The sequence below is a fragment of the Poecilia formosa genome, unplaced genomic scaffold (genome assembly GCF_000485575.1).
Source record: "Poecilia formosa unplaced genomic scaffold, Poecilia_formosa-5.1.2 Scaffold18, whole genome shotgun sequence".
In the NCBI taxonomy this organism is placed as follows: domain Eukaryota; kingdom Metazoa; phylum Chordata; class Actinopteri; order Cyprinodontiformes; family Poeciliidae; genus Poecilia; species Poecilia formosa.
In genome coordinates, this window is record NW_006799957.1 from 4,151,352 (window position 1) to 4,176,963 (window position 25,612).

Here is a 25,612-nt window from a genome sequence, read left to right on the forward strand (position 1 = left end):
CATCTTTTTGAAAATGTATTGTCACTGCACACTGATTTCAAAATACATACAAAGCATTCCCACTGCTTCACTTTTTCATACAGGCACAAAGGTCAAGTTAAATCAGTCCATAACAAAATCAATTAACAAACACATGAATGAGACCAAAATAATGTAGCTAGGAAAATAAAAAGCAGTCTGTAAATTGGATTCATATACATTCATACTAACAACAATAATGGGATATCTTCCCAGGTTTTATTACCTTCCCAGTTCTGTTCATTATTGTGAATCACAGTAATGGTATTACTGGTTCACCAGGCTTCATTGTTTGTTAACACTATAGTTTCTAAAATAGACTAGAAAAACAAATAAAGCTTTAAATATTAAATAAAATGCTGAGGATGAGAAAATACAATAAAAAATGGTTCATATAAAAAAGTAAAAAGCGGCTTTTTAAAAATTGACAGTTGTAAAAATCTACACAAAAGCTGTGTCCGAATTCAGGGTCTGCATCCTTCGAAGGACGGATTTGTAGGCCGATTACGTCATAGCGTGGCGACAAGGCCATAGACATAATATATATTATGTCTATGGCATAATATAGACATAATATATATTATGTCTATGGACAAGGCCTGTCCGAATTCAAAGACTCCTTCAAATGCATCTTTCAAATGCGTCCTTCTTTTCCCCAGATTTGAAGGATGGGTCCGGTGTATCCTTCACGGCCCACGATATCCCATAATTCATTGCGGGTTCCAACTGGGCATTCAGGCAGAGCGTCAATGGCGGTGAATAGCGACAAATTATTGAACTTTATTACACTTTAAATGACACAAATTTAATTTCAATAGTTTAATTTATTGAAATCAGATTTCAATAATCTCTTGGATTATTGAAATAAATAATCAATCATAATATGATGATTCTGGTGCAATGGAACAAGAACATTAAAAGATAAAGAAGCCCTTCTATATTAAAAAAAGGGACCGAGCTAAAAGTTATTTGCAAGGAACAAATTTTCTTTTGTCTCATCACTGAGGTGCAGCAAATAAATTAAGCCTTTTTTACTTACTTTAGACTGAATGATGGCTAAATATACAGCTCATTATATAAAACAAGACAAAATGAAACATCATAACTTACCTAAAATTTGTTGGCGCAGAAGAAACCCAATAACTCCAAGTGCAACAGCAAGTGCAACAGCAAGTGCAACAGCAAGTGCAACAGCAAGTCCAATAACGGTTGTTTTTGTATAACCTGAAACACATTACAAGAGGATAATGTTACTCTCACAATGTACCAGTAGAACAAGACCTTACCGAATGCACAGAAAAGGGCTGAGCAATTTGGACCAAAAATAATATCTCAATATTTTTATGCTAAATGGCGATATACAATATATATCTTAATTTTTTTTTCTTTACATAAAGTAAGAATAGAAAAATACATCCGAGTCAAAGTGTTGTCCCAGATACAGACATATTTATTAAACAGCTCTAGATAATAATTGGCCTAAAAATGCCCTCCTGGAAAATATTAGATAATCTTTCTCAAATAAAATTAAGTTGTTTTCTGTTGTAACAAAACAGAAAACACAGATGTGCAACTAAAGTTTAAACAGAAAGAAATATATCAAAGGACTAATTTGTTCTCTAAAGTCTGTTTCCTGCTATCTACTCCTGTAAATATCTTTTACTTTGGGCAAATAACTGTAAGCAAACTGAATTCAATGAACATAATTCCATCCTTTTCTCTGCTTTTTTGTGCAAAACTGAAATAAAATTAAAATGAGTACACAACCAGGCCAACTACTGAACAAATTGCAGATTTTGTAACAAAAAAAGACTAGTCTGTCCTTTTGGTAAGTTAGAATGTTCTCATTCCAACTGTTTTTTTGACCTGTTTTTTAATTATTATTTCACGTTAGGGCACAGACGGCATGTAAGCAAGTAAACAAAAGCAAAAACCTTTTTTCTAGCATCAATTTTCTTTCTGTGTGTTCCACCTTCTGAATTTGATCTGTCCAAGTGCAAGACTATCAGACAAGTCTTGGCTCACTTTTCTGTCCTTGACTGGGAGGTGGAGTTAACAGATTAAAAAAAAAAATTCACCAGTCTGTATGATTTTCTTTTCCAGCAGTGAGTGCACTGCACCCGGTCCTTGAGCCGGCCTGCCCATCTTAAAGGATAGTAGTAAGTAATGAAAGGAGAAATATGGATCATATACACACAGCATGAACTATTTACAACAAAGTCACGTCTGAAGACACTATATGCATAAAATTTTAAAAAAAAAGTAAAAGCTTTAAGATATTATATAAAATCTGCTCTGTTTGGGGTTATGAATCTAATCCATTTATTACAAATTCTGTAAAATTTGCCTTTTTTGAGTTTTCTCAAGATATACTAACTTCTCCATCTTGAAAATTTCAAAATCACTTCTTGCCAATCTTCAAATTGTACTGATCAATCTGTCATTGCTTTCTTACTTGTGGCTAAGATAATTTTTAACAACTTAAGATCCTCTTTGTGCTTAATTACATCTATTTGACCTAAGTGTAGGAAACTGAATAGTATTTTCAGTCCAAATACAAAGTAAAATACTTCTTGCCAGCACAGGTTCAGCTGTGAGGCCCAGAATATGTGGTAGAGGTTTGGCTTCCTCTACCCCACAGTTCCTCCAACAGTCTGTCCCTATATTCTTATATTTCCCTTGTTTTGGTATCTAATGATGTTTCTCCAGCAGTTTTTCCTCCAGCTAGAAGAACAGGTTGAGGTCTGTTCACATTGGAACTTATTTAGTTATTTATTAACCTTTATTTCACCAGGAAAATCCCATTGAGATTAAAAATCTTTGTTGCAAGAGAATCTTGGCCAAGACTGGCAGCAGCACACAGAGTTTACTGAACATTCACAATGAAACTCCTTTCAGAAGGTGAGATGATGGCAGGCTCACAAAGATATTTCTTGTCCAAGTGCTGGATAAACAACTTTGAGTTCCTTCTTCCATTTGAGAGGGGCAGCATCACTTTCTACACAAACTGAGAACAGGTAGCTAGAAATTCACGTTCTATTTTTTCCCTCTGTGTTAAAGTGGTGCTAGTAGGTGTGTGGTGTTGGAAGAAACTAGCCAGTGATCTCTTATTTTAAGTTGGGGCTGCCAATTGCTGCTTCTTCTATGCTGTTGAAGGCAGATCAGATGAACATCTGTCATGATACATGAGCAGAGACTCTGCCTCAGAGATAACTTTATGTTTTAATGCATCCATTTTTACAATAAGTATGTATTTGGCCCTGAAGCGTGGATCCACAAAAGAAGTTATGCCCAACATGTCACTAAAATAATGTTGTTGAGGTAATCCACAGAGCTGGTCTTAATGGATTTACAGAGCAAACACTCACCCTCTCCAGGTGCTAGAAGATTAGTGTAATGTAGGTGTAAATCCTGACACAGTTTCAGAGCTTTCTGACCTGCTTCAAGAACCTCTATGTCCTGCCAGGTAGGAACAAATGGCCTGGTTTTTATGTAAACAGAAATCACTTTAGAAAGAGCTCCTTCCTGCACCAGAACCCCATACATCATTAGCAGCCTTAAGACTTTCACTGTTACATGTGTCGATATTTTATGTTTGGAACTTCTTTTGTCCTCAAGTTTAGTTTTCAAACAAAATGTTTAAGCAAATAAAGACTTTTTGAATTTTAATTTAAATGTTAAAATTTAACAGTAAACCCAGTACTGAGACTGCTCTTTTCTAAATGTTAAATGACATCCATATAAATACAGACTATCAAAGAACCACAGTGCTGGTTCTGTTGGACCTCACTGTTGATGATGACATTCTGTCAAAGTGACTGGAGAGCTGATTCTGACTCCCTGGTCCAGCACTCGGTTCGTCCTGATCACATCCCGCTCACCCCCTTGGATCTTCTTCCCTACACTTAAACGTCTCTTGGCTCCGCCCACTTTTCTGGAATTTTTCTAAATTTGCCAGAGGCAGAGTTTTGTCTTGATACGAGGGTCAGTTACAATTTAAAAATTTGGTGGTATTTTTAATTCAAATCCTAGTGACACTTTTTTGACACTTATTGCACTTTTTTAAGAAGTTACTTGTTGACACAAAGAAATCCTCGTTTTTTAGGCAAGATTCATGTTATGTTTTTCCCTCATCAAAAACACATCTGGGATGTTGATTCTTTCCTGCGTGTTTGAGAAATTATTTAATCTCGTGTGATCACCTAACCTGGCCATTGCCTGTCTAATTCTGCTTGGAAAAAAAAAATCTCACTTCTAGCACAGTCATTTCTCAATAGCTGAGAGCCCAGAGCCTCTGTAGAAAGCAAAGTGTAAAAACAAGGGGCTGGTTTTTACCAGGCTAGTTGCAGCCATTCAGCTGTGCAAAACTCTTGTGGGAACTTGGGGTCACCTTCCTACTCAGTGCTTCTGTATCCAAGCTTACAATTTTCCACCTCACAGAACATCCTTTCCATGTGACTCCCTCACTCAGCTCCTTCAGACTAGCCAGCAGCTATTAGCAAACATCTGGTGGAACTGTGCATCTGCTGAGCTCATTATGTGAGCTACTTCTGAGTGCAATGCTGGTAAAAATGTTGTTAAAAGGTTATTAGAGGAGTGAAGTTATGACGACTTCCTGAAGGGAAAATGTTGGAAAGAGCAGGATTTTCTTAAAGCGACAGAGGCACGATTTCATGGAGTTAAACTATGAAATTAAAATTCTTTTAAGTCATGTTTGATATATACAGCAATTTTATAACAATTGAAAGTGCTATAAAATTAAATATGTGTCTGTAAAACATGTAATACTGCCCCTTTAATAAATTATGGTAGGAATAATGGGAAAAAATATATATTAATCCAGTAGTAGTTAAATTGTCTTCATGTACCACAATCCTTCTCAAAATTTCATTTTAGAAGGAGGAATGATAAAGTAATACCAACTTTATTATTAAACATTTTGTCACCAGGAGGCAGCAATTTATTCTAACCATAACAAATTGTGGAAGAGAATAGTTTACTCATAACTCTCCTGTAGTGTTACCAACCCATTGTTCACAAAACTCACAGTCCAAATAAGTAGATTAAAAATCAATAGAATTGATCAGAAAATATCAAAGCTTCAGTTAATGGCCTTGTGTCTTTACTTGTCATGATAGACTGCATGACATTTAATAATGTTGATCACAGTTTTTTCTTACAAATAGTCAAGTAATAAATGAACAGCAAGAGCTTTCTTTCCTTTCACTTTGTAGAACTATCAGAGAGCACAGCATTAATTTCCATTATTTAATTCATTAGAAGCACTATTTCATTAAAATTAGAAATATGTTCCATAGATTTGTAGAAAATAATTATCCATGCACTTGTTTCTTCAAGATATGAGTATTGTGAAGATCTCATATCAGGAAAGTCAAAGAAAATCTGTGGAAACCTTTCTGCTCATTTAAAAAGAGGGATCTTATTTCTCCAACTTTTGTTTTTCTTGATTAGCTCCCTGTAAAATTAGAATAGACTTTATGAAGACCCTATAAAATCTGTTTCACCATTTTCAAAATTCCATTTTATTTTTTCCAAATTCCACTTCTTCAGCTTTCATTTTTCTGAATTCCATTTTTTCATTTTAACCAATTTATTAACCTAAAAAGTTTGTAAATATGTTGTAAATGAAAACATTAAATAAAATCAATAGAGGTCAACATTTACTGTTATTCTGCTCATAAATATAACAGAGTGCTGGGGTTCAACAGCTCCCAGCCAGCATGCCTATGTGGGCCCCATGTGGGGGAAAGGAGGGCTGATAAATGGGTCCCATATGGGTTTGTCCACGGGTTCCACGGTGGCCCCACATGGGTTTGCCCATATAGGGCCACAGCCTACGTGGGCCCTACATGGACTCTAAATGGACAAACCCATATGGACCCACCACCATGTAGGGCCCATGTAGGGCCCACCACCATGTAGGGCCCATGTAGGGCCCATGTGGGCTGTGGTCCTATATTGGCAAACCCATGTGGGGCCACTGTGGAACCCGCAGAGAAACCCATATGGGACCCATATATCAGCCCTCCTTTTTCCCACATGGGGCCCACATAGGCATGCTGGCAGGGAGAACATTTGTTTTACAAAGTGTTAAAAAGTTTTTCCCACAATTGTCATCAAAAATTATGTGCAAACCTAAGATCTTATTTTTAAGATAAAATAAAATAGCTTTTTAAAAAATTATTTAACTGAACTGAACACTAAAATATTCATCATGTAGAAAACTTGCAAAAAGTAAAAGCCTGTAAACATTTCCATAATGATCTGTGTTCATTTTCATTTCTGTCTGTCACAGACATGAAGTAATGACTGTCAGTTTTAGATTTCATGTTAAGCTAATTCTGTGAAATTCCACATTTTATTGTTTTTTTTTTATTTTATTAAATTTCATCTACATTTTCAGCATTGCTGAAATCATAGGGCCCTACTTTAAATTTCTATTTATTACACATAAATCTCTTAATAATCAAACTACATAATATCTCAGAGTACTTTGCTCTCAGACTGCAGGTTTACTGGAGGTTCCAGGAGTTTCTAAAAGTAATTAAGTGAAGTGATACATAAAAAACTAAAGATCTGTGATTCCTGTCACTGGTCCATTATCCTTTTTATAGCTTTTACTGATCTTTAAATCAATACTTGTGCTTATTTTAGGTGTAAGTAAGGCCCTTTTTAACATCTCTCTGACATCATGTTACACCTCAGTGTGGGAATCCAAAGTTCATTAGTTTTTCATTCAATAATAAGAATAATATGGCTTTTAGCTTTTAATCTCTTCTTACTAAAAACTTAACAAGAGAACAGAGTAAGACTTGGAGTTTTTCTTTTTCAGCTCTTTGGAGGGGAAGGATAAAATCCCAGCTGTATCTCATTTATAAGCTGGAATTTTATCATTGTTTTAGCTCTGGTGTAAAGTCCTTCGTTATCTTGAATTGAATTAGTACCGACAACCAGGAATCACTGGTTATTGTTAAGGGGTTGTTCCAATGACAGGAACATATAATTTCACTATCTTACTAAATAAAAAGTATATGTTTGGAATATTCATTCTTCTTTGTCTAATCTCAGCAGAACTTGATAATACTAAAACTGAGCAGGTTCAGACTCAGCTAATGTCTTTTTAATTTGATCTTTCTCTTTTCATTCTTATAGAAGTTTTTTAATGAAATTCATAATGATGTTATATGTAAAAAAAACAAAACAAAAAAAAAAAACAACCACAAATGTTCATAATATTAAAACTAAAAACAAACTCACCAAATACCGGAACAAAAATCTCCTCTGAATAAAGTTGATGGCAGTATTCATTCTGCTTCACAAGACAACGATAGTCGTCTTCCTTGGTCACAGAAAACATGAAGTATTGGGGATTTTGTGAGGTTACAGCTTTAACAGGCTTATATACAGTCCCATCATCACTGTTATGCAACTCCATCTCCATCTTGACTTTTGAAACATCAGGAACTGAACAATTCACCCTTATGCCATCAGCTGTTTTTTTAATGGTGATCATTGGCTTTGGACAAACATCTGTGAAAACAGCACAAGCAATAAAAAAGGTAGAGATTAGAAAAATACATTTATAATTTCCACTTCCTTGTATAATGAACATCATGCATCAAAGTGCTACTAAATACTTGCAACTAAATTATGGTATCTAAAGACTGAAAAGAAAAAAAAACTGATTAAAAAACGGATTCAGACAGGAGAAAAAACCCTTGACAAATCTTTTTTCAAACAAGCAAAAAAATCTTAGAGTTGGTAATGTAAATATATTGTATGTATCTTAAAGCACTTCCACAGCAGGCTCAGCAAGTACAAAACAGTACACCAATAAAGCTTGCACATGAGCAAAATGTTTGGGTAACATTTTATTTGAAGGGGGTTTAATAAGACTGACATAACACCTGTCATGAACATGAATAAGCCTTCATGAATATTTATGACTGTTGTCATAAAGCGTCATTCGGTAAATTATGACACTTTTAATACAAAGTTGACATTATTCAAAATGTCTTTGTTATGACAACTTGACATTAACCAGGAAATCATTACTGTTTAAACTTTACCTTTAATAACATAAAGTTACCTCATTTTTAAAGTGCAATCAGTAATACTTTTATAACAAATTTATATCAGTAATGATTTCTTGGTTAATGTCAAGTTGTCATAAAGACATTTTGAATAATGTCAACTTTGTATTAAAAGTGTCATAATTTACCAAATTACGCTTTATGACAACAGTCATAAATATTCATGAAGGCTTATTCATGTTCATGGCAGGTGTTATGTCATGTTCATGACATGTGTTATGTCAGTCTTATTCACCCCCCTTCAAATAAAGTGTTACCAAATGTTTCACTTTAACTTACATTGTAGGTGTGTCAATAACTGATGTATTTTTTTTTCATTCAGTGAAGTTAATACCCATTGGTAGGGTATCCAAAAAATATGGTTGAGTAAGTGTAAAAAGTATAGTGTAGTAATTTACTCCAAAAAGTTAGTTTTATTTTTTTGCCAAAAGTTTCTTAAGTAAACTGAGTAAATGTAATGTAGTCACACACATTTTTAGTTTCCTTTGTAAAGTCATACATTTTTAGGAGTTACCATCAAACAACTAAAGCTTGTGACAACAGCAAGTCTTACAAACTTACTGTCTTTTAAAATAGGAGTTTATTGTAATTATAAAATGAGTCCTAGTTCTGTACACTCCCCATTGTTTCATTTAACTCATTGTACATTTTTTCCACTGTTTTAATCGTAATTAATGTCACAAGCTTCAACTTTCCAAGCTTCAACTTTCCACCACCAGATGAGAAATTACTCATCTTTGCAATTGGGAAAATGCCACAACAAACTATGTGCTTAGGCCACACAAGTGGGCGGCACCGGCCCTGTTTGAAAGTATTTATTTTTGTTACAATGATTTTCCACTTACATGTATTAAAGCATGCAATTTAAAATTTGATTACATCAGACCATTAGAACACTTTAAATGCAGAAATTTGGACTTAAAGTATGTTTAGTTTCAACATGTACTTTTAATCTGACAAATGAGGCAAATCAGAACTTATATGCTAATGTACTGAATAGGACTGTACATGACTGCAGTTAATTATAGTATGTTGCCTAAATGTGATCTGGGATCAGTTATGTCGTAAAAAGATTCAATAAAATTTCTAATGAAGATTGATTTTGGTGGGACCAATGAGATGACTAAACTTGTTATGGGTTTCATTAATGAAGCACAACTTCATTGTTTTTACCTATTATTAGTAATACATGTAAAAACAAACAAACAAAACAAAACAAAAAAACAAGTTCACTTCACAGGAATCACGACTCACCTGGCCCATAAAAGGCATGTTACACACTTGTTAATGCAATATTATCTTTGCATCAACATAAAGAAAAAAATAGAAATTCAGAAGTGTTGTTCACACCTGATTAAGGTGAAAAGTGCCAAGACATTGGAATGACAAGGTAAATTAAACTAAGAAAATTAGTTTGACCTCAACAGTTCTTATAACATTAACCTTCAAAAATAATATTGTAATTGCATATTTTCCCTAACATCATGCAGCTCAATCTAAGATCAAATCTATTTGAGAACAATTATAAAACATTACATTTTAAAGATTCAACAATTCTTCTATGACATCCTCAGTGACTGAGAAAGAAGGGATTTATTGTGATGGAAAGATTTTAATCAAATTCATTTAAGCATCAAATAATTTACTATTAAGATTTAAATTCTGCAGATAATATTTTTCCTTTTCTTCTGTGTTCTTCACCTAAAATTTTAGATGTGTAAGGATGACTAACTTTCATATCTAAATTAACTTTCTTATTAAGCTACCTATAGTCGAATAACACCATCTAAACACTTCTTTGTAATACAATGACAAATGACTGTCAGTGAAATGTTGGAAAATTAACAGTGAAAGTAATTTGATCCTAATCTCTGCTGTGAAAGGTAAACATTGTTTAAGTGAGTTAATTAGTTGCGTGTGAAAAATTTTAAACATAAGTGCTATTAGCAGTGGAACTCAACTTTCTTTCAAGATTGGGCAAAACGTTTTGTACTTACGAACAACAAGCTTCATGTAGAACTGCTGTCCTGGTGGCTGAAGACGTGGAAATGTACAACTGTAGTTTCCACTGTCAGTCTGCTTTGTGTTTTTGATACGTATGGAGGCATTGCCAAACTGGAGCTGATCTTGGAAAAACTCAACACGATTTTTGAAATTTTCATGTTGACCATTGTTGTAATGATCGCCATTGTTATATAAAAACACCTCCTGCCCATCTTTCTTCCAGTCGAACACTTGTTGTCTGAGGTCCTTACCAGAGAGAGAACAGGGCAACATGACATCACTGTCCTCTGTTGCATGAAGTGTTGGAACATCTATGAAAACAAATCACATTTTAACAAGATAAACGGGTGGAAAATAAAAAAAAAGATATTTACAAATCAAATTTTTAGGATCCTTAGTTTGTTGGTAGATTCGTCAAACCTAAATGAATTGTGGAAACTACATCGGGTCAACAAACTAATATGCCTAAAAAATATAGTCATACAAAAATAATAATTTTTGTTTTACCTCCATCATACCATAAAATTGATAGTGATCTACATCTTGCAATAGATGGCATCTTGTTTGAATATACAGAATAGTTTTTCTCTAAAAGGAGAACTCCCTTCAATATCAATAAATGATTCTTATTTACTGAGGAGCCTAGAGCTGTTTTACTGTTTAGGTTTGAAAGTTTGTCAATAATATTCAAAGATAAATAAGAACAATCTTACTTAGAAAGGAGTCTTTGTAATGGCTGTGAAATATATTTTTAAAACAACTTTTGAATAATTATTCAATCAGAATCAAATAAAAACTGATTTTAATTTGGATTTTGAAATAAATAGGTTCAATGCTGAATAATTAATGGACAGCGAATAATTAAATAAAAGCAGCTCTAACAACTGAGCAACTAACTGGCATGACTGACTAATAGAGGGAGGGGTGTTTTTCTGTTGTCTCTGTTCTTTGCTCAACATAAACTGACTATGATCCATATATATGAAATATTAAGCATAATATGAATGAGTTTGATGGTGCCTGTTGTAGTTCAGGCTTTTTCCACAGTCTGTTCTGATTCAAAGAGCCTGGTGTAACAAACATAATAAAATAATATCTGTTTAGTGTAAGTGGCTAATCCTAAACTTAAATTAAAATTAAAATTCTTTGAAATTCTTGATCTGGTGGAAATCTATAAGAACTGAGGCTGTTGAGGTAAAGAGGGATCAAACAAATCATTTGTCTGGTTTATATTTGGCTTCTAACTTCCTTTGTGTTTCAAAAACTGATACTACAAACTATTTTTATTTCTATTTTTGACAACATTTTATCTGTACTTCCATTTTAACCCCTGTCTAAAATAATTTGAATAGCATTATACCAAATCTATGCAAGTGTACATTTCCAATATGGATTTTTGTAGTAACATCTACATTTGTATACTAAGATTTGGTTTAGGGGAGTGCTGTGATTAACAGATTGTTTTTAATACTTCGTATACATCATAAATCAGATCTAAAGACTAATTGTGTATTCAGGAAGTCAGCAGTAAATACTAAAGCTACATTTTAAGTCAGTGAATATCTCCCAGAATAACCAGCAAACCATAAAGGAGGCCAAACTAAAGGGACTGTAAACAAACATAAAAGGCAGGTCTAAAACTGTGTGCATGTAATTATTGCAACATCAATTTATATTTTAACAGTAATAAAAACTAATGTTTGTCCTCAAAAAACAACAAAGTTATGAATAGCTTAACATTATTCTAGCAAAAAAAATTATCAACTGTTTAAAGGGAAATCTATATTTAAAATTAAAACATAAATAAAAATCAAAAGGATCATGGAGAAAATAAATATAAAAAGTAGAAAGAGTTCAGATATTGATTTTTATCTTTCAAGATTATGACAAAAGTCAAATACTTACTGACAACAAGCTTGATGTTGAATGTTTGACTTCCTGAATCAAGACGTGAAATCTCACAGCTGTAGATTCCACTGTCTTGAATCGTTACATTTTGGATCTGAATGGAGGCATTACCAGAACGTAGCTGATCTTGAAAAAATGACACACGATCTTTGAACTGTGGATCTTGACCTCTAAGTCCATTGTTGTAATGATTCCCAGCATCATAATGAAACACATTCAGACCATCTTTTCTCCACTTAAATGACTTAAATGAGAGATCTTCCTTTGTGGTTGGAGAACAGGGTAAGATGGCATCACTACTTTGTGATACATTCACAGTGATGAGACCTGGAAAGACAAATAATTAAAAAAAACAAACTTATCAAGGATAATAGACAACAGATTCACAAAACTACAATGATCTAAGATTGCCAGAAACATTTGATAGTTAAATTTGTTTTAAGTTAACTCATGTCAGTAATTACTTCAAGAAATCCACTTAAATATTTGTGGCACCATTAGAACTAGGAGACATCTTGCTTTCCTATCCATTATCTTCTAAGTTGTAGATGTGTTACTGTCACAAATCCTGAACAGTAGAAGGGTGAAAAATGTGGACTGGTCAACAGAATAATAATTTGATTCGACAAGTTTTCACCAATAGTTCCCCTGCTGTAAGGGATTGTCCTACTATATTGTAGTCTTCAAAAAATAAAATGAAGTTGAAAGCAATTTATAAAGAATCAGAACCAACTTATAAACAACTTACTGAGGAACAACTAAAGAAAAGGAACTGTTTTAATAAAGAGAAAAATAATTGTGATGACAGATTTGTTTTACTGAACTGTTGGTTAGTTTTGTGTTTTGCACATTTGCAGTTTTGGTCTCTTTCCTCCATGTTGTATGATGATAGAACAAGCTGCAGGCCAATGATCTCTGCATTAATGCCACAAGTTCTCATGAATATCTTCATGTCTCTGTGTATGAGAATCATCGTCTCCCATAGTTCATCACAGAAAACTGATCAATATGCCAATCACAAAAATCAATAGAAGTAAGGTGTCATATTAAAGCTTAACAAAATGTATACAGCTGAAAAACAAACGTTTAAGTAATTTATGCATATTTTTGCTTTGATTGATCAGATTGTTTTTATGAAATGAAAGGTTAAACTGGGATGAAATCAAAGCAGGACTGAGTAGAAGTTAAATTATAACACAAATGTTTTGGCATGGTAACCAAAATGTTGAAGGACCAGATGAACCCGAACCGCTCATGATTTACGGTTAGATGTGTTGTAGACTGATCCATCTCAGCCATTCAAAGTCTGGGGAAAATGTAGGAGCCAAGATTTAAAGAAAGAAATTCTTTAGAGAAAAAAACTTAATCAAGTCAGTAAAAACATTAAATCAATATTTGGTGGTAATGACCATTCTTTGTTTCAGTACATGTTTTGGCTATAAATAATAAACATACAGGATGATAAAATGAGAGAGTGGTTTTCTGTTTGTGACTGTAAAGCTGACTGAGTCTCAAAGAGCTCCTCTGTCTCTGAAAATAAATATCATGAAGCTGAGACAGTGTATGTTGGAGAGCTTTTTGTTCAGCATCCTCCTTTCCCTCTATAACTTAAACATCTCCATTTTCACTTTAAGGTGAAAGCCCAAGTAGTTGAAGCACTCGACAACTTCATTTCCTGTCCGAAAAAGCTGGCAGAAATTATTTCCTTCTAACATCAACCAGCATCTCCTTCGTCTCATGTTCAGGAGCAAATTATTTCTGCTGGATCATCCCACACAGCTACCCACTATCTCCTACAGTTCAGATTCCTGACCTTCTTCACAAAAAAATAATACTGTATTAGTCCTGACTTTGTTGTGGTTAAAGGTATAAAGAATGAATAGAAATTGACAAAGTTATTGGCTGTTATTGATCACCCCATCAGATGCTACCCAGCCAAAATAGCTTTGTCAGGTAGTCAGCAGCTCAGGTAAAGAAGAGCAGGTAATAGATGATAAATGGTTGGAGGGATGAATTCAGCAGAGGAAGGCCACCAACCTCAAATAGCCTCACTAAAAACTGCCTCAGATAAACTGATGAGACACCTCACTCTTAACATTGGCTCTCATTGTGTCACTCTTCCAAGAACCAGCCTGGGTCCGTTTACTTTCAGTTTTGAACACCCTACGCTCGGTGGATGGAGAATCTCTTCACATTTGTTCAATCCATCCTCAAGTCTTATCTTTCCAACTGTTTTGGAAAAAGTATTGGAGGTTTGGTACTGTCCCTCTTTGGAATTCAGAGTCAAATCTCATCTAAAAACTAGCTTGCTGAAAGAATAGAGAATGTTTCTGTGACAAAACAACAGACTAAATTTTAGTCCATTTGTACTCTGAGTGTTTTTGACAAGGCTTAATTAAAGTTTTTAGAAAAACTATCTTCTTTTTTCAACTGTTTTTTACTCTTTCAGAGAGACAATCACAGGGTTTCTGCAAAATTAATCACATTTAATACTTTTAAATGCCAAAGTGCACAAGTTCTTTTAAATACTATTTTAATCCCATTTTATGCTATAGACAGCATAATCTATACATAGTTTTGTGCTGTTTCAGGAAAATATCAAGTCATGTGCCTTAGTTGCAAACTTCTTCCAATTTTCAGTTCATTTCATTTTACACTGACGTACTTCCTCATACTGTTTTTGTTATCATTTGAGCCATTGTGGTGTTGATTTGTTTTCAGACTGCTCCACCTATTGAAGCATGCTTTTGAAGGCGTTTGTATGCTGCCTTCAACATCTCTTTTTTTTCTTTTTCAGTTCCTGCAGCTCATTTTTCCTCCGGGCATTACACCCTCTATCTTCTTCTCTCTCTTTAAAAATAGCCTGTTTTATTTATAGCCTGAGTGATAACAGTGAAGTGTGTGCATCTGTGTAAGCGGAAGTATGTCAAAGGTCAGTTCTATGCAGTTCAAAATAATATTTAGGATGGTTCAAATAGATCACCAGGGGTCCGCAATTTACTGATCTTCTTTACTGGGAAAATTCGTACCACCATTAAAGGCAACATGGGCATTTTATGTGTTTTCAGTACAACACATATAACACACATTATAAAACACGTTTAACTAGAAACACTTAAAGATGCAGTATGTAACTTTTAACGAAAAATATTTTTTTTACATATTTGTTGAAACTGTCACTATGTCCTGACAGTATGAGACATATGTGGAAAAAAACTGAGCTTCTCTGCCTTCTCCCAGTGCTCCCAGTGCTAGAAACAATCAATCAGAGCCAGGAGATGGGTCTTATCACTGTTTTCAGTACAACACATATAAGATTATTATTTATTATTATTTTACTATTAGGGGTAAATTATTTTATAAATTATTTTATAATCACTCAAGGTTTATCAAGCAGATATTCTATTTTTTTCTTTTTTTTAATTCACTGTAAATGCAAACATGGTATTTAATTGAAAATAGTAAATTGACTAAAATTTATTTTCATCAAATTGCTATCAACACTCAATTTTAGTAAGTTACTTGGGATTTGTGGTTGAAAGTCCCTCCACTCTAATTGAGTTGAATTAATTTAGAAAAAGTAAGTTTTTGATAATTGTTATTTTTTTCCGTGTTGGAAAGTACTTTGACTGAATAATGCAAGCATCCAAGTACAAATGCTTGACTTGAGTTCTTTTCTTTTCTGGACCCAGTAACTTATCTCATCTCACTCATGAAGAGAGACTAATCCAGGTATTTTCATCAAAAGAAGTGCATTCACATAGCAGAACATCAGAACAAGTCTCCATGTATCATTTTATCTTAAGCTAGGCTGTTAGCACTATGTTAACTTTAGTTGCCAACAATAGCAGTCTGTGCTTGTGAAAGACGAGACTACCACTGTGTGTCGACCTATTAGGGACATCACCACAGTCAACTAATTTATTGTTTCTTTTTCTTGGGCCATTATCGCAGATAATTGCTTTTTTTATATATATAAAGCTGGACCTTTTGTATTCTGTTTCTGATATTCCTGTAAATCTGATGCACAAGCAACATCTGCAAACGACAGTGATGGTCAAGAGTGAATTCATCTTTATTGTAGATTTTAATAAGAGAATATTTTTGTACATATTATGCATTTCAAATATTTGATGTTATTAGTAATTCTGTGAAGTGGGAGAGATGCTGCAGTGGCACAGGGGTAAAGCGCCACCGCAGCGCCGGTAAAAATGACTCGACTGTCAGAGAGTCAAGTCATTTTGAGGATGACTTGACTGTCCCAGGTTCGAGTCACGGCCTGATGACCTTTGCTGCATGTCCTCTTCATTTTTACCCACTTTCCTGTCTGACCATTCTCAAACAATAATTCAAGATATCTTCAATTACATTTTGACGAGTCAAAATTTCTTTCAAGATATCTCAAATGACGTCGCCAGATCAGCCACATATCTGTAATTACAATTTAAAATATCTCAAATTGTCTTGTCAAAATTTAAGTTTTAGATATATGAAAGCAATTAAGAATTGCTTTTAAGCCCCTGTGTGCTGCCACTGAGCGGTTCAAACAGTTGCCTGCAGAATTTTAGGTTTCCTGCACAAAATTGTCAGTAAATGACACTCCTACAGAAAGAATGGAATGTGGAAGTCACGACTGTGGTGAAGTCATGCAGCTCCAAATAGTTCCAAATAACAACAGTTTCAACACTGAGTGTAGTTCATTTGGTGTGTTTCAGAAGTGTTTCTCCAGTAAGTTGATGAAAATATATTTTCTTGTCATTGTGAAGCGATAGCTGACTGCTCTGTACAATAATTTATCAACAGTGATATTTGCCAGTTTTTGTTAAGCATGACTGACCTGTATTTTTCCTCATTTGTGGAATTGACACTAAAATGGTAACCCATCATCTTCCATTTTGTTTTCCTCCCTCCCGATATAAAAACACATACGTATGTGTGGCAGATCCTGTATGACCAGGCAATGTCAAATCCAAAAAAAGTTTCCCTTTTCCTGTGTGACTTCATCTAGAGCAGTGGTTCTTAACCTTTTTTGGTTAAGGTACCGAACCCACCAGTTTCATATGCGCATTCACTGAACCCTTCTGTAGTGATAAATAAAATATGAGTTTTTTTCCTCCAAATTCAAGACATAGTGACCCAACTAGACTCTAGTTGGGTCACCCCATTATCCCTAAGTCTTCTTAAAAGGTAGAGTCTCTGAGAACAGTTCTTCAAAATATAGTCAGTGTTTTCAGCAAAGTTGAGCTGACTGTCCAGGAACGACCCAAATTTGCCACAGTTTCAACGGGTTGGCCATCGAGAAAAACTGGAACCACTTTAAGGTCTTGTTTAGATCATTTAATTAGCTCTACATTTTTCAGAGAATGAAAATGTATAATAAATAATAAAGACTTTGTGGTATTCTGATTTAGTAATGCAATTATATTAGTTGTGTTACCACCCCCACGCCACTAGAGGCAGCAGCAACACCGAAAAGATGCGACTAAGGAGCAGATTTAGAAACACACCGAAAGCTACAGAATAGACCATTATTATAGACCATTATTATGTCTATAATAATATTTGCTTATTATAGACATAATAAGCAAATATTATGTCTATGGAATAGAACCTTTTCACATGACGTCAGACAACATCCGTTTTGACTCGATCCAGTGTATCTTTAGTTCCGGTGTGTGTAGTTAACGCTGTTTCTGGACTCTAAAGCAGCTGCCACAAATACGATTTGAAGATATATCACTATTTGCAAACATTTTTTCTTCATCAACATAATCTAAACAGGACAAATTCCTCGCTGATTGATACCAGTTTGACTACGGAGGTACGTGTTTTGTTTTTTTTCTAGCTGTTAGTTGATATGCTAGGATAGCAATAGTAATTTGTTAGCTGGCTAACATTACGTAGCCTTTCTGTTTTGGAAATAGAACGCATTTAGGCTCTAATCTTAATCAGATTTTTATAGTATAGACTGGGGTTGCCACCCGTCATGGAAAATGCGTGATCGTATTAAACCCTCCTCATTTACGCTAGTTTCACCACCCGCTCAGTAGCGACATTACCTGTAGCCACAAGTCCAAAACTTGACAGTTATGCCAAACACCCGCTGCTCCATCACGTCCTGAGAAGTTAAACTCTTACTACGATCAAGACATGAGGAGGAAGACGCTGTTTTAGATAGATAGAAATATTTATTAACGTTTCATTGGAGAAATGTGATGAGCAAATATATATATATTAGCTCATTAACTTCATATTTCTCCAATGAATATTTATCAAATGTTATGATTAGAAGGTTAAGTTTCTTATACTTTGTTTTCCTGCAGTTGTAGACTTGGCAGTAGAAAATTGATAATATAAGAATAACACCTTTATATCCCTTTTAACAGGTTACACTTGATTCTGCTGTGGTGCCTGTGGAAACAAAGTGCATGAAGTTTGTGCTCAGGTGGGAAAACCCTGTGGATCACATGGTGGGACTTCTGCTTCAAACTGCTCACTACAGTTTACCATTGCCTCTGTCATGCACCAGTTCATGATCGCATGATCTACAGTTGTATCCGCCACTTCCTCAGTCTAAAAAGTCTATGCGTAGTTTTTTCTTACCGTTTTCATCAGCAGACGTTTTTCCAGTCCATGTTGAGACGCAGAGGCACAAGAGTAAAAGAAGCTCCATTGTTTTTTCAGTATTTACAAAACTGTAACAAAAAGAGCTCTATTTAACGAACAATCTACAGCCACTCCCTTCAGATCCACTTTCGGTTTCAGCTTCCACCACTGCAGAAACGCAAACATTTCACCGCGGTGAAGTTAGTTTCAAGTCGGACATTGGATATTCGCGCTCCGCGGAGTAAGCGGCGTCTAGTTCAAGGTCGATCCGATTCAGAAACACTAATTTCGTCCAGCCGCTCTCTACCGCTCCCTCTTTTCACGCCCGAAGGATCGCTTAGGGCCCATAAAGTTGTCTCCATAGACATCAATACATACGTATAATACGTATTAATGTCTATGGTTGCCTCCTCCTCCTTCTCCTTCTTCTTCTTCTTTTTCTTCTTCTTCTTCTGCAGATTTTAATTGCAGCTTAATATCCATCAATGTTCCATTACTGCCATCTGTTGGACTTCATTGCTCATTACCTTTCCTTAAATTCTCCTATACTGAGGCCATGTATTTTTCAAAAAACGAAATATCGTTCCTTTTCCCTTCATTACTATTTAGCTGAGAATTGAGCAACCAGATTTTCAAAAGTTAGTTCCTTATTAAAGCCCATTTCCATATTAAATGATCTTCTTTGATTCACATATTTCCTGCAACTAATAAAAACATCTTGTATACAGTAGTTTCTGTAGTATTACACCAATTACATAAACCAGCAAGATGTTTCCTCATTTTAGAGTGCCATTCAAAAAACTATAACCAGTTCTTATTCTATTTATAATAATTTCTTCCCTCCTGCTTATTCCTCTAATTCTTATATCGACTTTATTTTGCATCCTACATAAACGTATTCTATTTATTTCATTATCCCAACTCATTTCCATAACTTCTTTCTTTCTTTCTTTAATCAATCAATCAAATTTTATTTGTATAGCACATTTCAGCAGCAAGGCATTTCAAGGTGCTTTACATAATTAAAAACAAAATAAAAACACCAAACTAAATGTTTGCCTTCAGATTTAGATAACTTTGTCAATAACTGCTTTTTTAATAACCTCCTTAGCCAATTTATCTGCTCTTTCATTATCTGAAACACCTACATGAAGGAGTCCAGATTATTACTATATTTTTGTTTTTCTCATATAGTTTATTATTAACAAACATGATCTCATACAATATGTTTTGATTGTTTGTACTTCCCTTTTCAATACTTGACAATGCTGATAATGAATCACTACAAACTTATTTTACTTACACTAATATCCTCCACCCATTCTAAAGCCAATAATATAGCTCATAATTCTATTGCATATTTAATCAAAAAATTTATGTTCTTTTGAAATTCTTAATCTTTAATTCAGGAATCACTACTGCTACACTAGTTGCTTGAGATTTTGGATCCTTCGAACCATCAGTATAAGTTTATAATCATTATACTTATTTTGTACTCAATTATAAAATGTCAGAACTACAGAGATGGCGGAACAATCAGTTTCTATAGAGGAGGGCTGAGTTTTGACATATATCTATAATGTTTCTTTTCTTAATATTTGATAGTTATCCATCTACACTAATCTATTTCTATGATTTCTATGTATGCCGTAAAGGCCACAAAGCTGTGGGACTGAATTCTTTGATAAATACATTAAATGTTTTTGCTCTGTCATCCCCAATCCACCCAAAATTGATTTGTTCCTTTCCTCTTTCTCAACAATTTTCTAATACTTTCCTAACCAGATTATCTCCATTAAGCCCTTTTAAATTTATCCAATAATTAACCATTAATTGTCTTCTGATGCATAATGGTATTTCTCCTGATTCTACTTGTAAAGCACATATTGGAGTTGATTCATCTGCACCCAAACAAATTCTTAATGCTCTAACTTGGATAACATTTATTTTTTTAATGAGTTTTAGCAGCTGAGCCATATACACACTCCCATAATCTGTTCTTGACCAAATTAATGACACCCATTTTTTAAGGGATTCTAAACTAGCACTCCATGTTAACCCTGCTAAACACTTAATAATCTTAAGTACATTTTACTCTTCTCCATAATATTATCTATGATTTTTTTCAAGTTAGTTTTTTTATCAGAACTACTCCCAAAAATGAATGTAGTCAACCCTTTCTAACTCTTTTCCATACAAGTACAACTTTTATTAATTCCAGTTTTATTTTATTTGTGAAAAACAGGTTTTGTTTTCTCAACTGAAAATGTGAAGCCCCATTCCACCCCCCTCTTGCCCACTTTTTTCTATCCCTTTTTGAAGTTTTAAAATAAGTTGTTCTACAGTGTTCCTCCTTTTCCATTATGTGCCATCGTCAGCAAAACCATAATTTAAGTAAAACTCTTTAAAAATATAATTAATCATAAGTGAAAATAATGTCAGGCTACACTACCTCGAGGAGTTTCATTTTCTTTATTTTTCTTATCTTTTTTACGATTATTCAAATATGCACTATTTGCACAATTATTATGCAAGTTGTAGTTTTGAGGATTAATTTTGTTGTTGAACAACTATAGCGCTCTCAGTCAATCCAAAATGTTAATAATTTGTCAAGCCTCTATATTTCAGAAAGTAAAAGTGAGATTTTGGCTTTCTTAGGACAATATCTATGTGTGCACAATTAATGGTCAACTATTAGTGTGTAAAATTATTATGCAACTGAATTAAAGCTGAAAAATTTCCCATTTCACTTGTTTATTGTAATCTGTTAAAGTGAGAATAATAAACATACAACTCAAAATTGACAAACATTTCTGACATTTAAAAAATAAATCAGTGACTAATATAGCCACCCTTCTATGCAATAACAGTTACAAGCTTTCCATTCATGGAGTTTGTCAGTTTCTTGATCTGTTGACGATCATTCTGTGCAGCAGCAACCACAGTCTCCCAGACATTGTTCAGAGATCTGCACTGTTTTCCTTCACCGTAAATTTCCCATTTAAGGTTATGGGGTTTAGTTCTGGTGAGGAAGTGAGCCATGTCACAATTATTTAATCTTTAAGGCCTTTACTGGCTAGGCATATAGTGGACTACTCTGATGCATGTGATGGAACATTGTCTTGAATGGTATTCTTGAAAGATGCAGACTTTTTCCTGAACCACTGCTTGAAGAAAGTGTCTTCTAAAAACTGGAAGTAGGTTTGGGATTTGATTTTGAGTCCATCTTCAACCTGAAAAGGTCCAACTAGCTCAGCTTTAATAATACTAGCCCATACCAGTACCCTGCCTCCACCTTACTGGTGTCTGATGTGAAGTGGAGCCTGTTAGGTTTATTCTTCAAATAAACTCTGAAATGATCACAAGGACACAAAGACTTTGTCTTTTTCAAAAGGGGAGAAGCGTGTCAGACTCAGCTGCGTCAGACGAGCCAACTCCAACAGGGGCTTCCAGCCCTTCAACATTTATTCACTTCCAAGCAGGCGTGTCGTCATAGTGATAATTCAACAACAAAGACAAGTACAGGAAAATGCATCCCATATATGGCAACTCTTTTTAAGACAGATTAGGTTACACAGGATGTTATCGTTAACCTATTTCTGTCACAGCTGTGAAAGCGTCTGCACATTGTCTAAAACATCTTTAACAGGAAATCACATCTTGCAGAAGTATAAAAACACAGCAAATACATCAGTAAATAAATGGTAAAAAGTATCAATATCCCTATCAGAGCTCTGTGCCCATTACTGACCCAGCCACAGGCCCATCCATCCGGTCCAGTAAGAATGAGTCTCATCTCATCAGTCCATAAAACCTTTGAAAAACCTGTCTTCAGATCTGTCGTGGCCCAATCTCGATGTTTCAACTTATGCGTCTTATTTGGTGTTGGTCGGGTTTCAGCCTTCCTTGACTTGGCCATGTCTCTGAGCTCTGAACATCTTACCTCTGTGCACTCCAGGTAGGTTGCAGTTCTGGAATATGACAGCACCAGAAGATAAAGGGTTCCTAGAAGCTTCATGTTACGGTCCAACCAGTAAGGCACAAGGACAAAGGCATATATAAAAAAAATATTTTCTATTTATTCTTCCAAAAAATTTTAACAAAAGGCTTTCAACCAGTGATGGGTCATCTGAAGCCAGGCTTCGAGGCGTACTAAGTAAAAAGGGGGCGTGTCAGATGAAGCCCCGCTTTGGCACTTGCGTCATCTTGTTCATAGAGATCATGGTCTTGCTGAAAACCAGCCACCAAACTTTCAGAGAGCCTTGTTTCATCAGGTGATCGGCCCCTGTAAGCCCTGCAGTGACCCCAACCTCTCTGTGGCTGAGAAAGGTAACCAAACATACACTTATCTTTGTAAAATATGAATGATACTAAATAGGGGTCCAGCTCTTTTAAGCCACTCTGTATCTGTGTCTCCTGAAGTCCTGACCACTCCCAGCAGCTGGAGTTTGGACAGCGGCACCAGGGAGGCTCTGCCTTTCCTCTCCTCCCATGTTGGCAGCGTGTTGGCTCCACCGGTTCCCCCCCGGAACGTTCCTCATGGTATGAAGCTGTGGCTGCATCCATCTGTCTGCTCATTTGCTCGAGTATTTCTTCACTGATTCACTTGTGGATGCTGATTTTAGATCCTCATGATGCTTTTTCAACTTTTCAACTTATATTCTTGCAGTTGAAGTTCCAAATAAAAGCTTCCCGTCCTTCTGCAGTACATTTGTGATTATCTTTATGATGTTCCACACTGGGATAACAAATTAATCTCACAGAAATGAGTTGAAAAGAAAAGTAGAAAGTGAACTCAGAATAAGATATTTACATGTGGAAAAGCAGGAACCCAATAAAACTGTGTTTATTTAACGGTATCTATTATGCAAAATTCACATTTTGTACATTTTGTACTTCTCAACTGCTTCTAAAAACAGCCTAAGCATTTCAAAAAAACATCCAGATGTTTTTTGGTAATAAGTTGGTGTCAGTGGAAAATGAGCCGTTTCAAAAACATCCAGATTGTTGAGTCACATTCCACCAGCACTGCACTGTTACAACCTCATTATGTATGAATGATTTTGTGCAAACAATATAAACATGCTTTGTACAGCTCATAGATCTATCCTGACTTGCTCAAGAAAATATAAACTTTAAAAGATTAGATTTAAATCCCTCCTCTCCATCACACACTCCTCCACCTCCTCACTGATTTAGTTTTCCTCCTGCTCCTCCTCTCACCCTGTCTCTTCTCTTTTCCCTCCTCTCATCTGGCATCATTTCTTTGCCTCTTCACTCCATCTTTCTCCCTCCTTCCTCCTCTGAGATGCGAGTGTGGCTTTTTCAGTCAGTCCTGCTGTGTCTCCCCCTGTAGGGCAACACCTGTCGATGCACTTTGATGCTTTCCACCACCAGGTCAGCGACCTCCCTCCAGCTCTCCCTGCGCGCTCCTTAAGAAAGGTACCCTCTTTCTCCTCCTTCTCCTCCATTTGCTGCTCCCAGTTTCTGCTGTTAGTTTGGATGCTTGGATGTCTGTCTGCCTACTCCCCTTAAGAAACACATAAATATATGTATTACGCTTTTTTTAATCATAAATTGTTATGATTGAGATCTTTATGTTTGATTCACACATTCAAAAAAATAGTCTCGCTCTCACACTTGCATAAAACGAGTCTTAGTATTGTGTGTGTGTGTTCAACTTTAGTCTTGTGTATGTGAGAGATAAACGTTTGTGTGCGTGTGCGAGCTGCTAGTACAGTGTATGTGTGCGAGATAGTTAACGTTTGTGTGCGTGTGTGACATTTTAGTGGTGTGTATACGCAATTTGAGTATGTTTTGAGTGTGCATGAGTATTTTTTGAATGTGCGTGAGTTTTTTTGAGTATGCGTGAGTTTTTGGTAGTGTGTGAGAGACAAAACGTAGATTTTGTCCTAAACGGCCCCTCATATTTATCTGTGCTACCCGTAAATCCGTCCTACCTTGTGGTAATGTGCATGCGCGCATCGATGCTACGTCACATACTGCTCACTCAGCAGATTTCTTAAAAACGCGTCCTACTTGTGGAAGTACATTTTCATGTGTTTTATTTTATCGAAGATTATGGTAAGCTTTATTTAATTTATTTTATACCTGGCTTTCATTAAGCTGCTGTACTTGTTTACATGACAGGCAGCTTGCAAATAAATGGCTTTACACTACTGTAAACAAGTCATTGTTTGGCGGTTAATCAGGACAAAATACATTGTTTTGTGGACTACTTTGTCCCTATATTTTAAAATATTTTAGTTTAATTACACTCTTTTTTATTGTTATTAAAGTTCGCCACAAGCCACCTGGGAGACACACCAAACATGTGGAAAAAGATGCTCTTCAACTTTTTGGCCACAATGCAAAATGATATGTTTGGCATAAAAGCAACACAGCTCATCGCTCTGAATACACCAGCCCCACTGTCAAACATGGTGGTGGCAGCATCATGGTTTGGGCCTGCTTTTCTTCAGCAGGGACAGGGAAGATGGTTAAAATTGATGGGAAGATGAATGGAGCCAAATACAGAACCATTCTGGAAGAAAACCTGCTGGAGTCTGCAAAAGACCTGAGACTGGGACAGAGATTTATCTTCCAACAAGACAATGATCCCAAACATAAAGCAAAATCTACAATGGAACGGTTCACAAATGAACGTATCCAAGTGTTAGAATGACCAAGTCAAAGTCCAGACCTGATTCCGATCGAGAATCTGTGGAAAGAGCTGAAAACTGCTGTTTACAAGCGCTCTCCATAAAACCTGACTGAGCTCGAGCTGTTTTGCAAGGAACAATGGGCAAGAATTTCAGTCTCTTGATGTGCAAAACTGATAGAGACAAACCCCAAGCAACTTGCAGCTGTAATCGCAGCAAAAGGTGGCGCTACAGAGTATTAACGCAAGGGGGCCGATTCCAAAAATATTGCATACCCCACTTCGCAGTTTATTTGTTTAA

The 25,612-nt window shown here is 35.3% G+C and overlaps 1 protein-coding gene across 1 annotated transcript in view; it reads right to left on the minus strand.

Moving 5' to 3' along the window:
• Window positions 1-412: 412 nt before the first annotated feature.
• The window catches only part of LOC103134700 (uncharacterized), a 76,226-nt gene continuing 51,026 nt past the window's right edge, over window positions 413-25,612 (minus strand). The window contains exons 8-11 of the mRNA XM_016668977.1: window positions 10,130-10,447; window positions 7,297-7,569; window positions 1,129-1,242; window positions 413-744 (exon numbers count right to left, since the gene is read on the minus strand). Coding sequence (XP_016524463.1) covers window positions 653-744; window positions 1,129-1,242; window positions 7,297-7,569; window positions 10,130-10,447 — 797 coding nt within the window. The 3' untranslated portion in view covers window positions 413-652. The remainder of the gene's footprint in view (window positions 745-1,128; window positions 1,243-7,296; window positions 7,570-10,129; window positions 10,448-25,612) is intronic.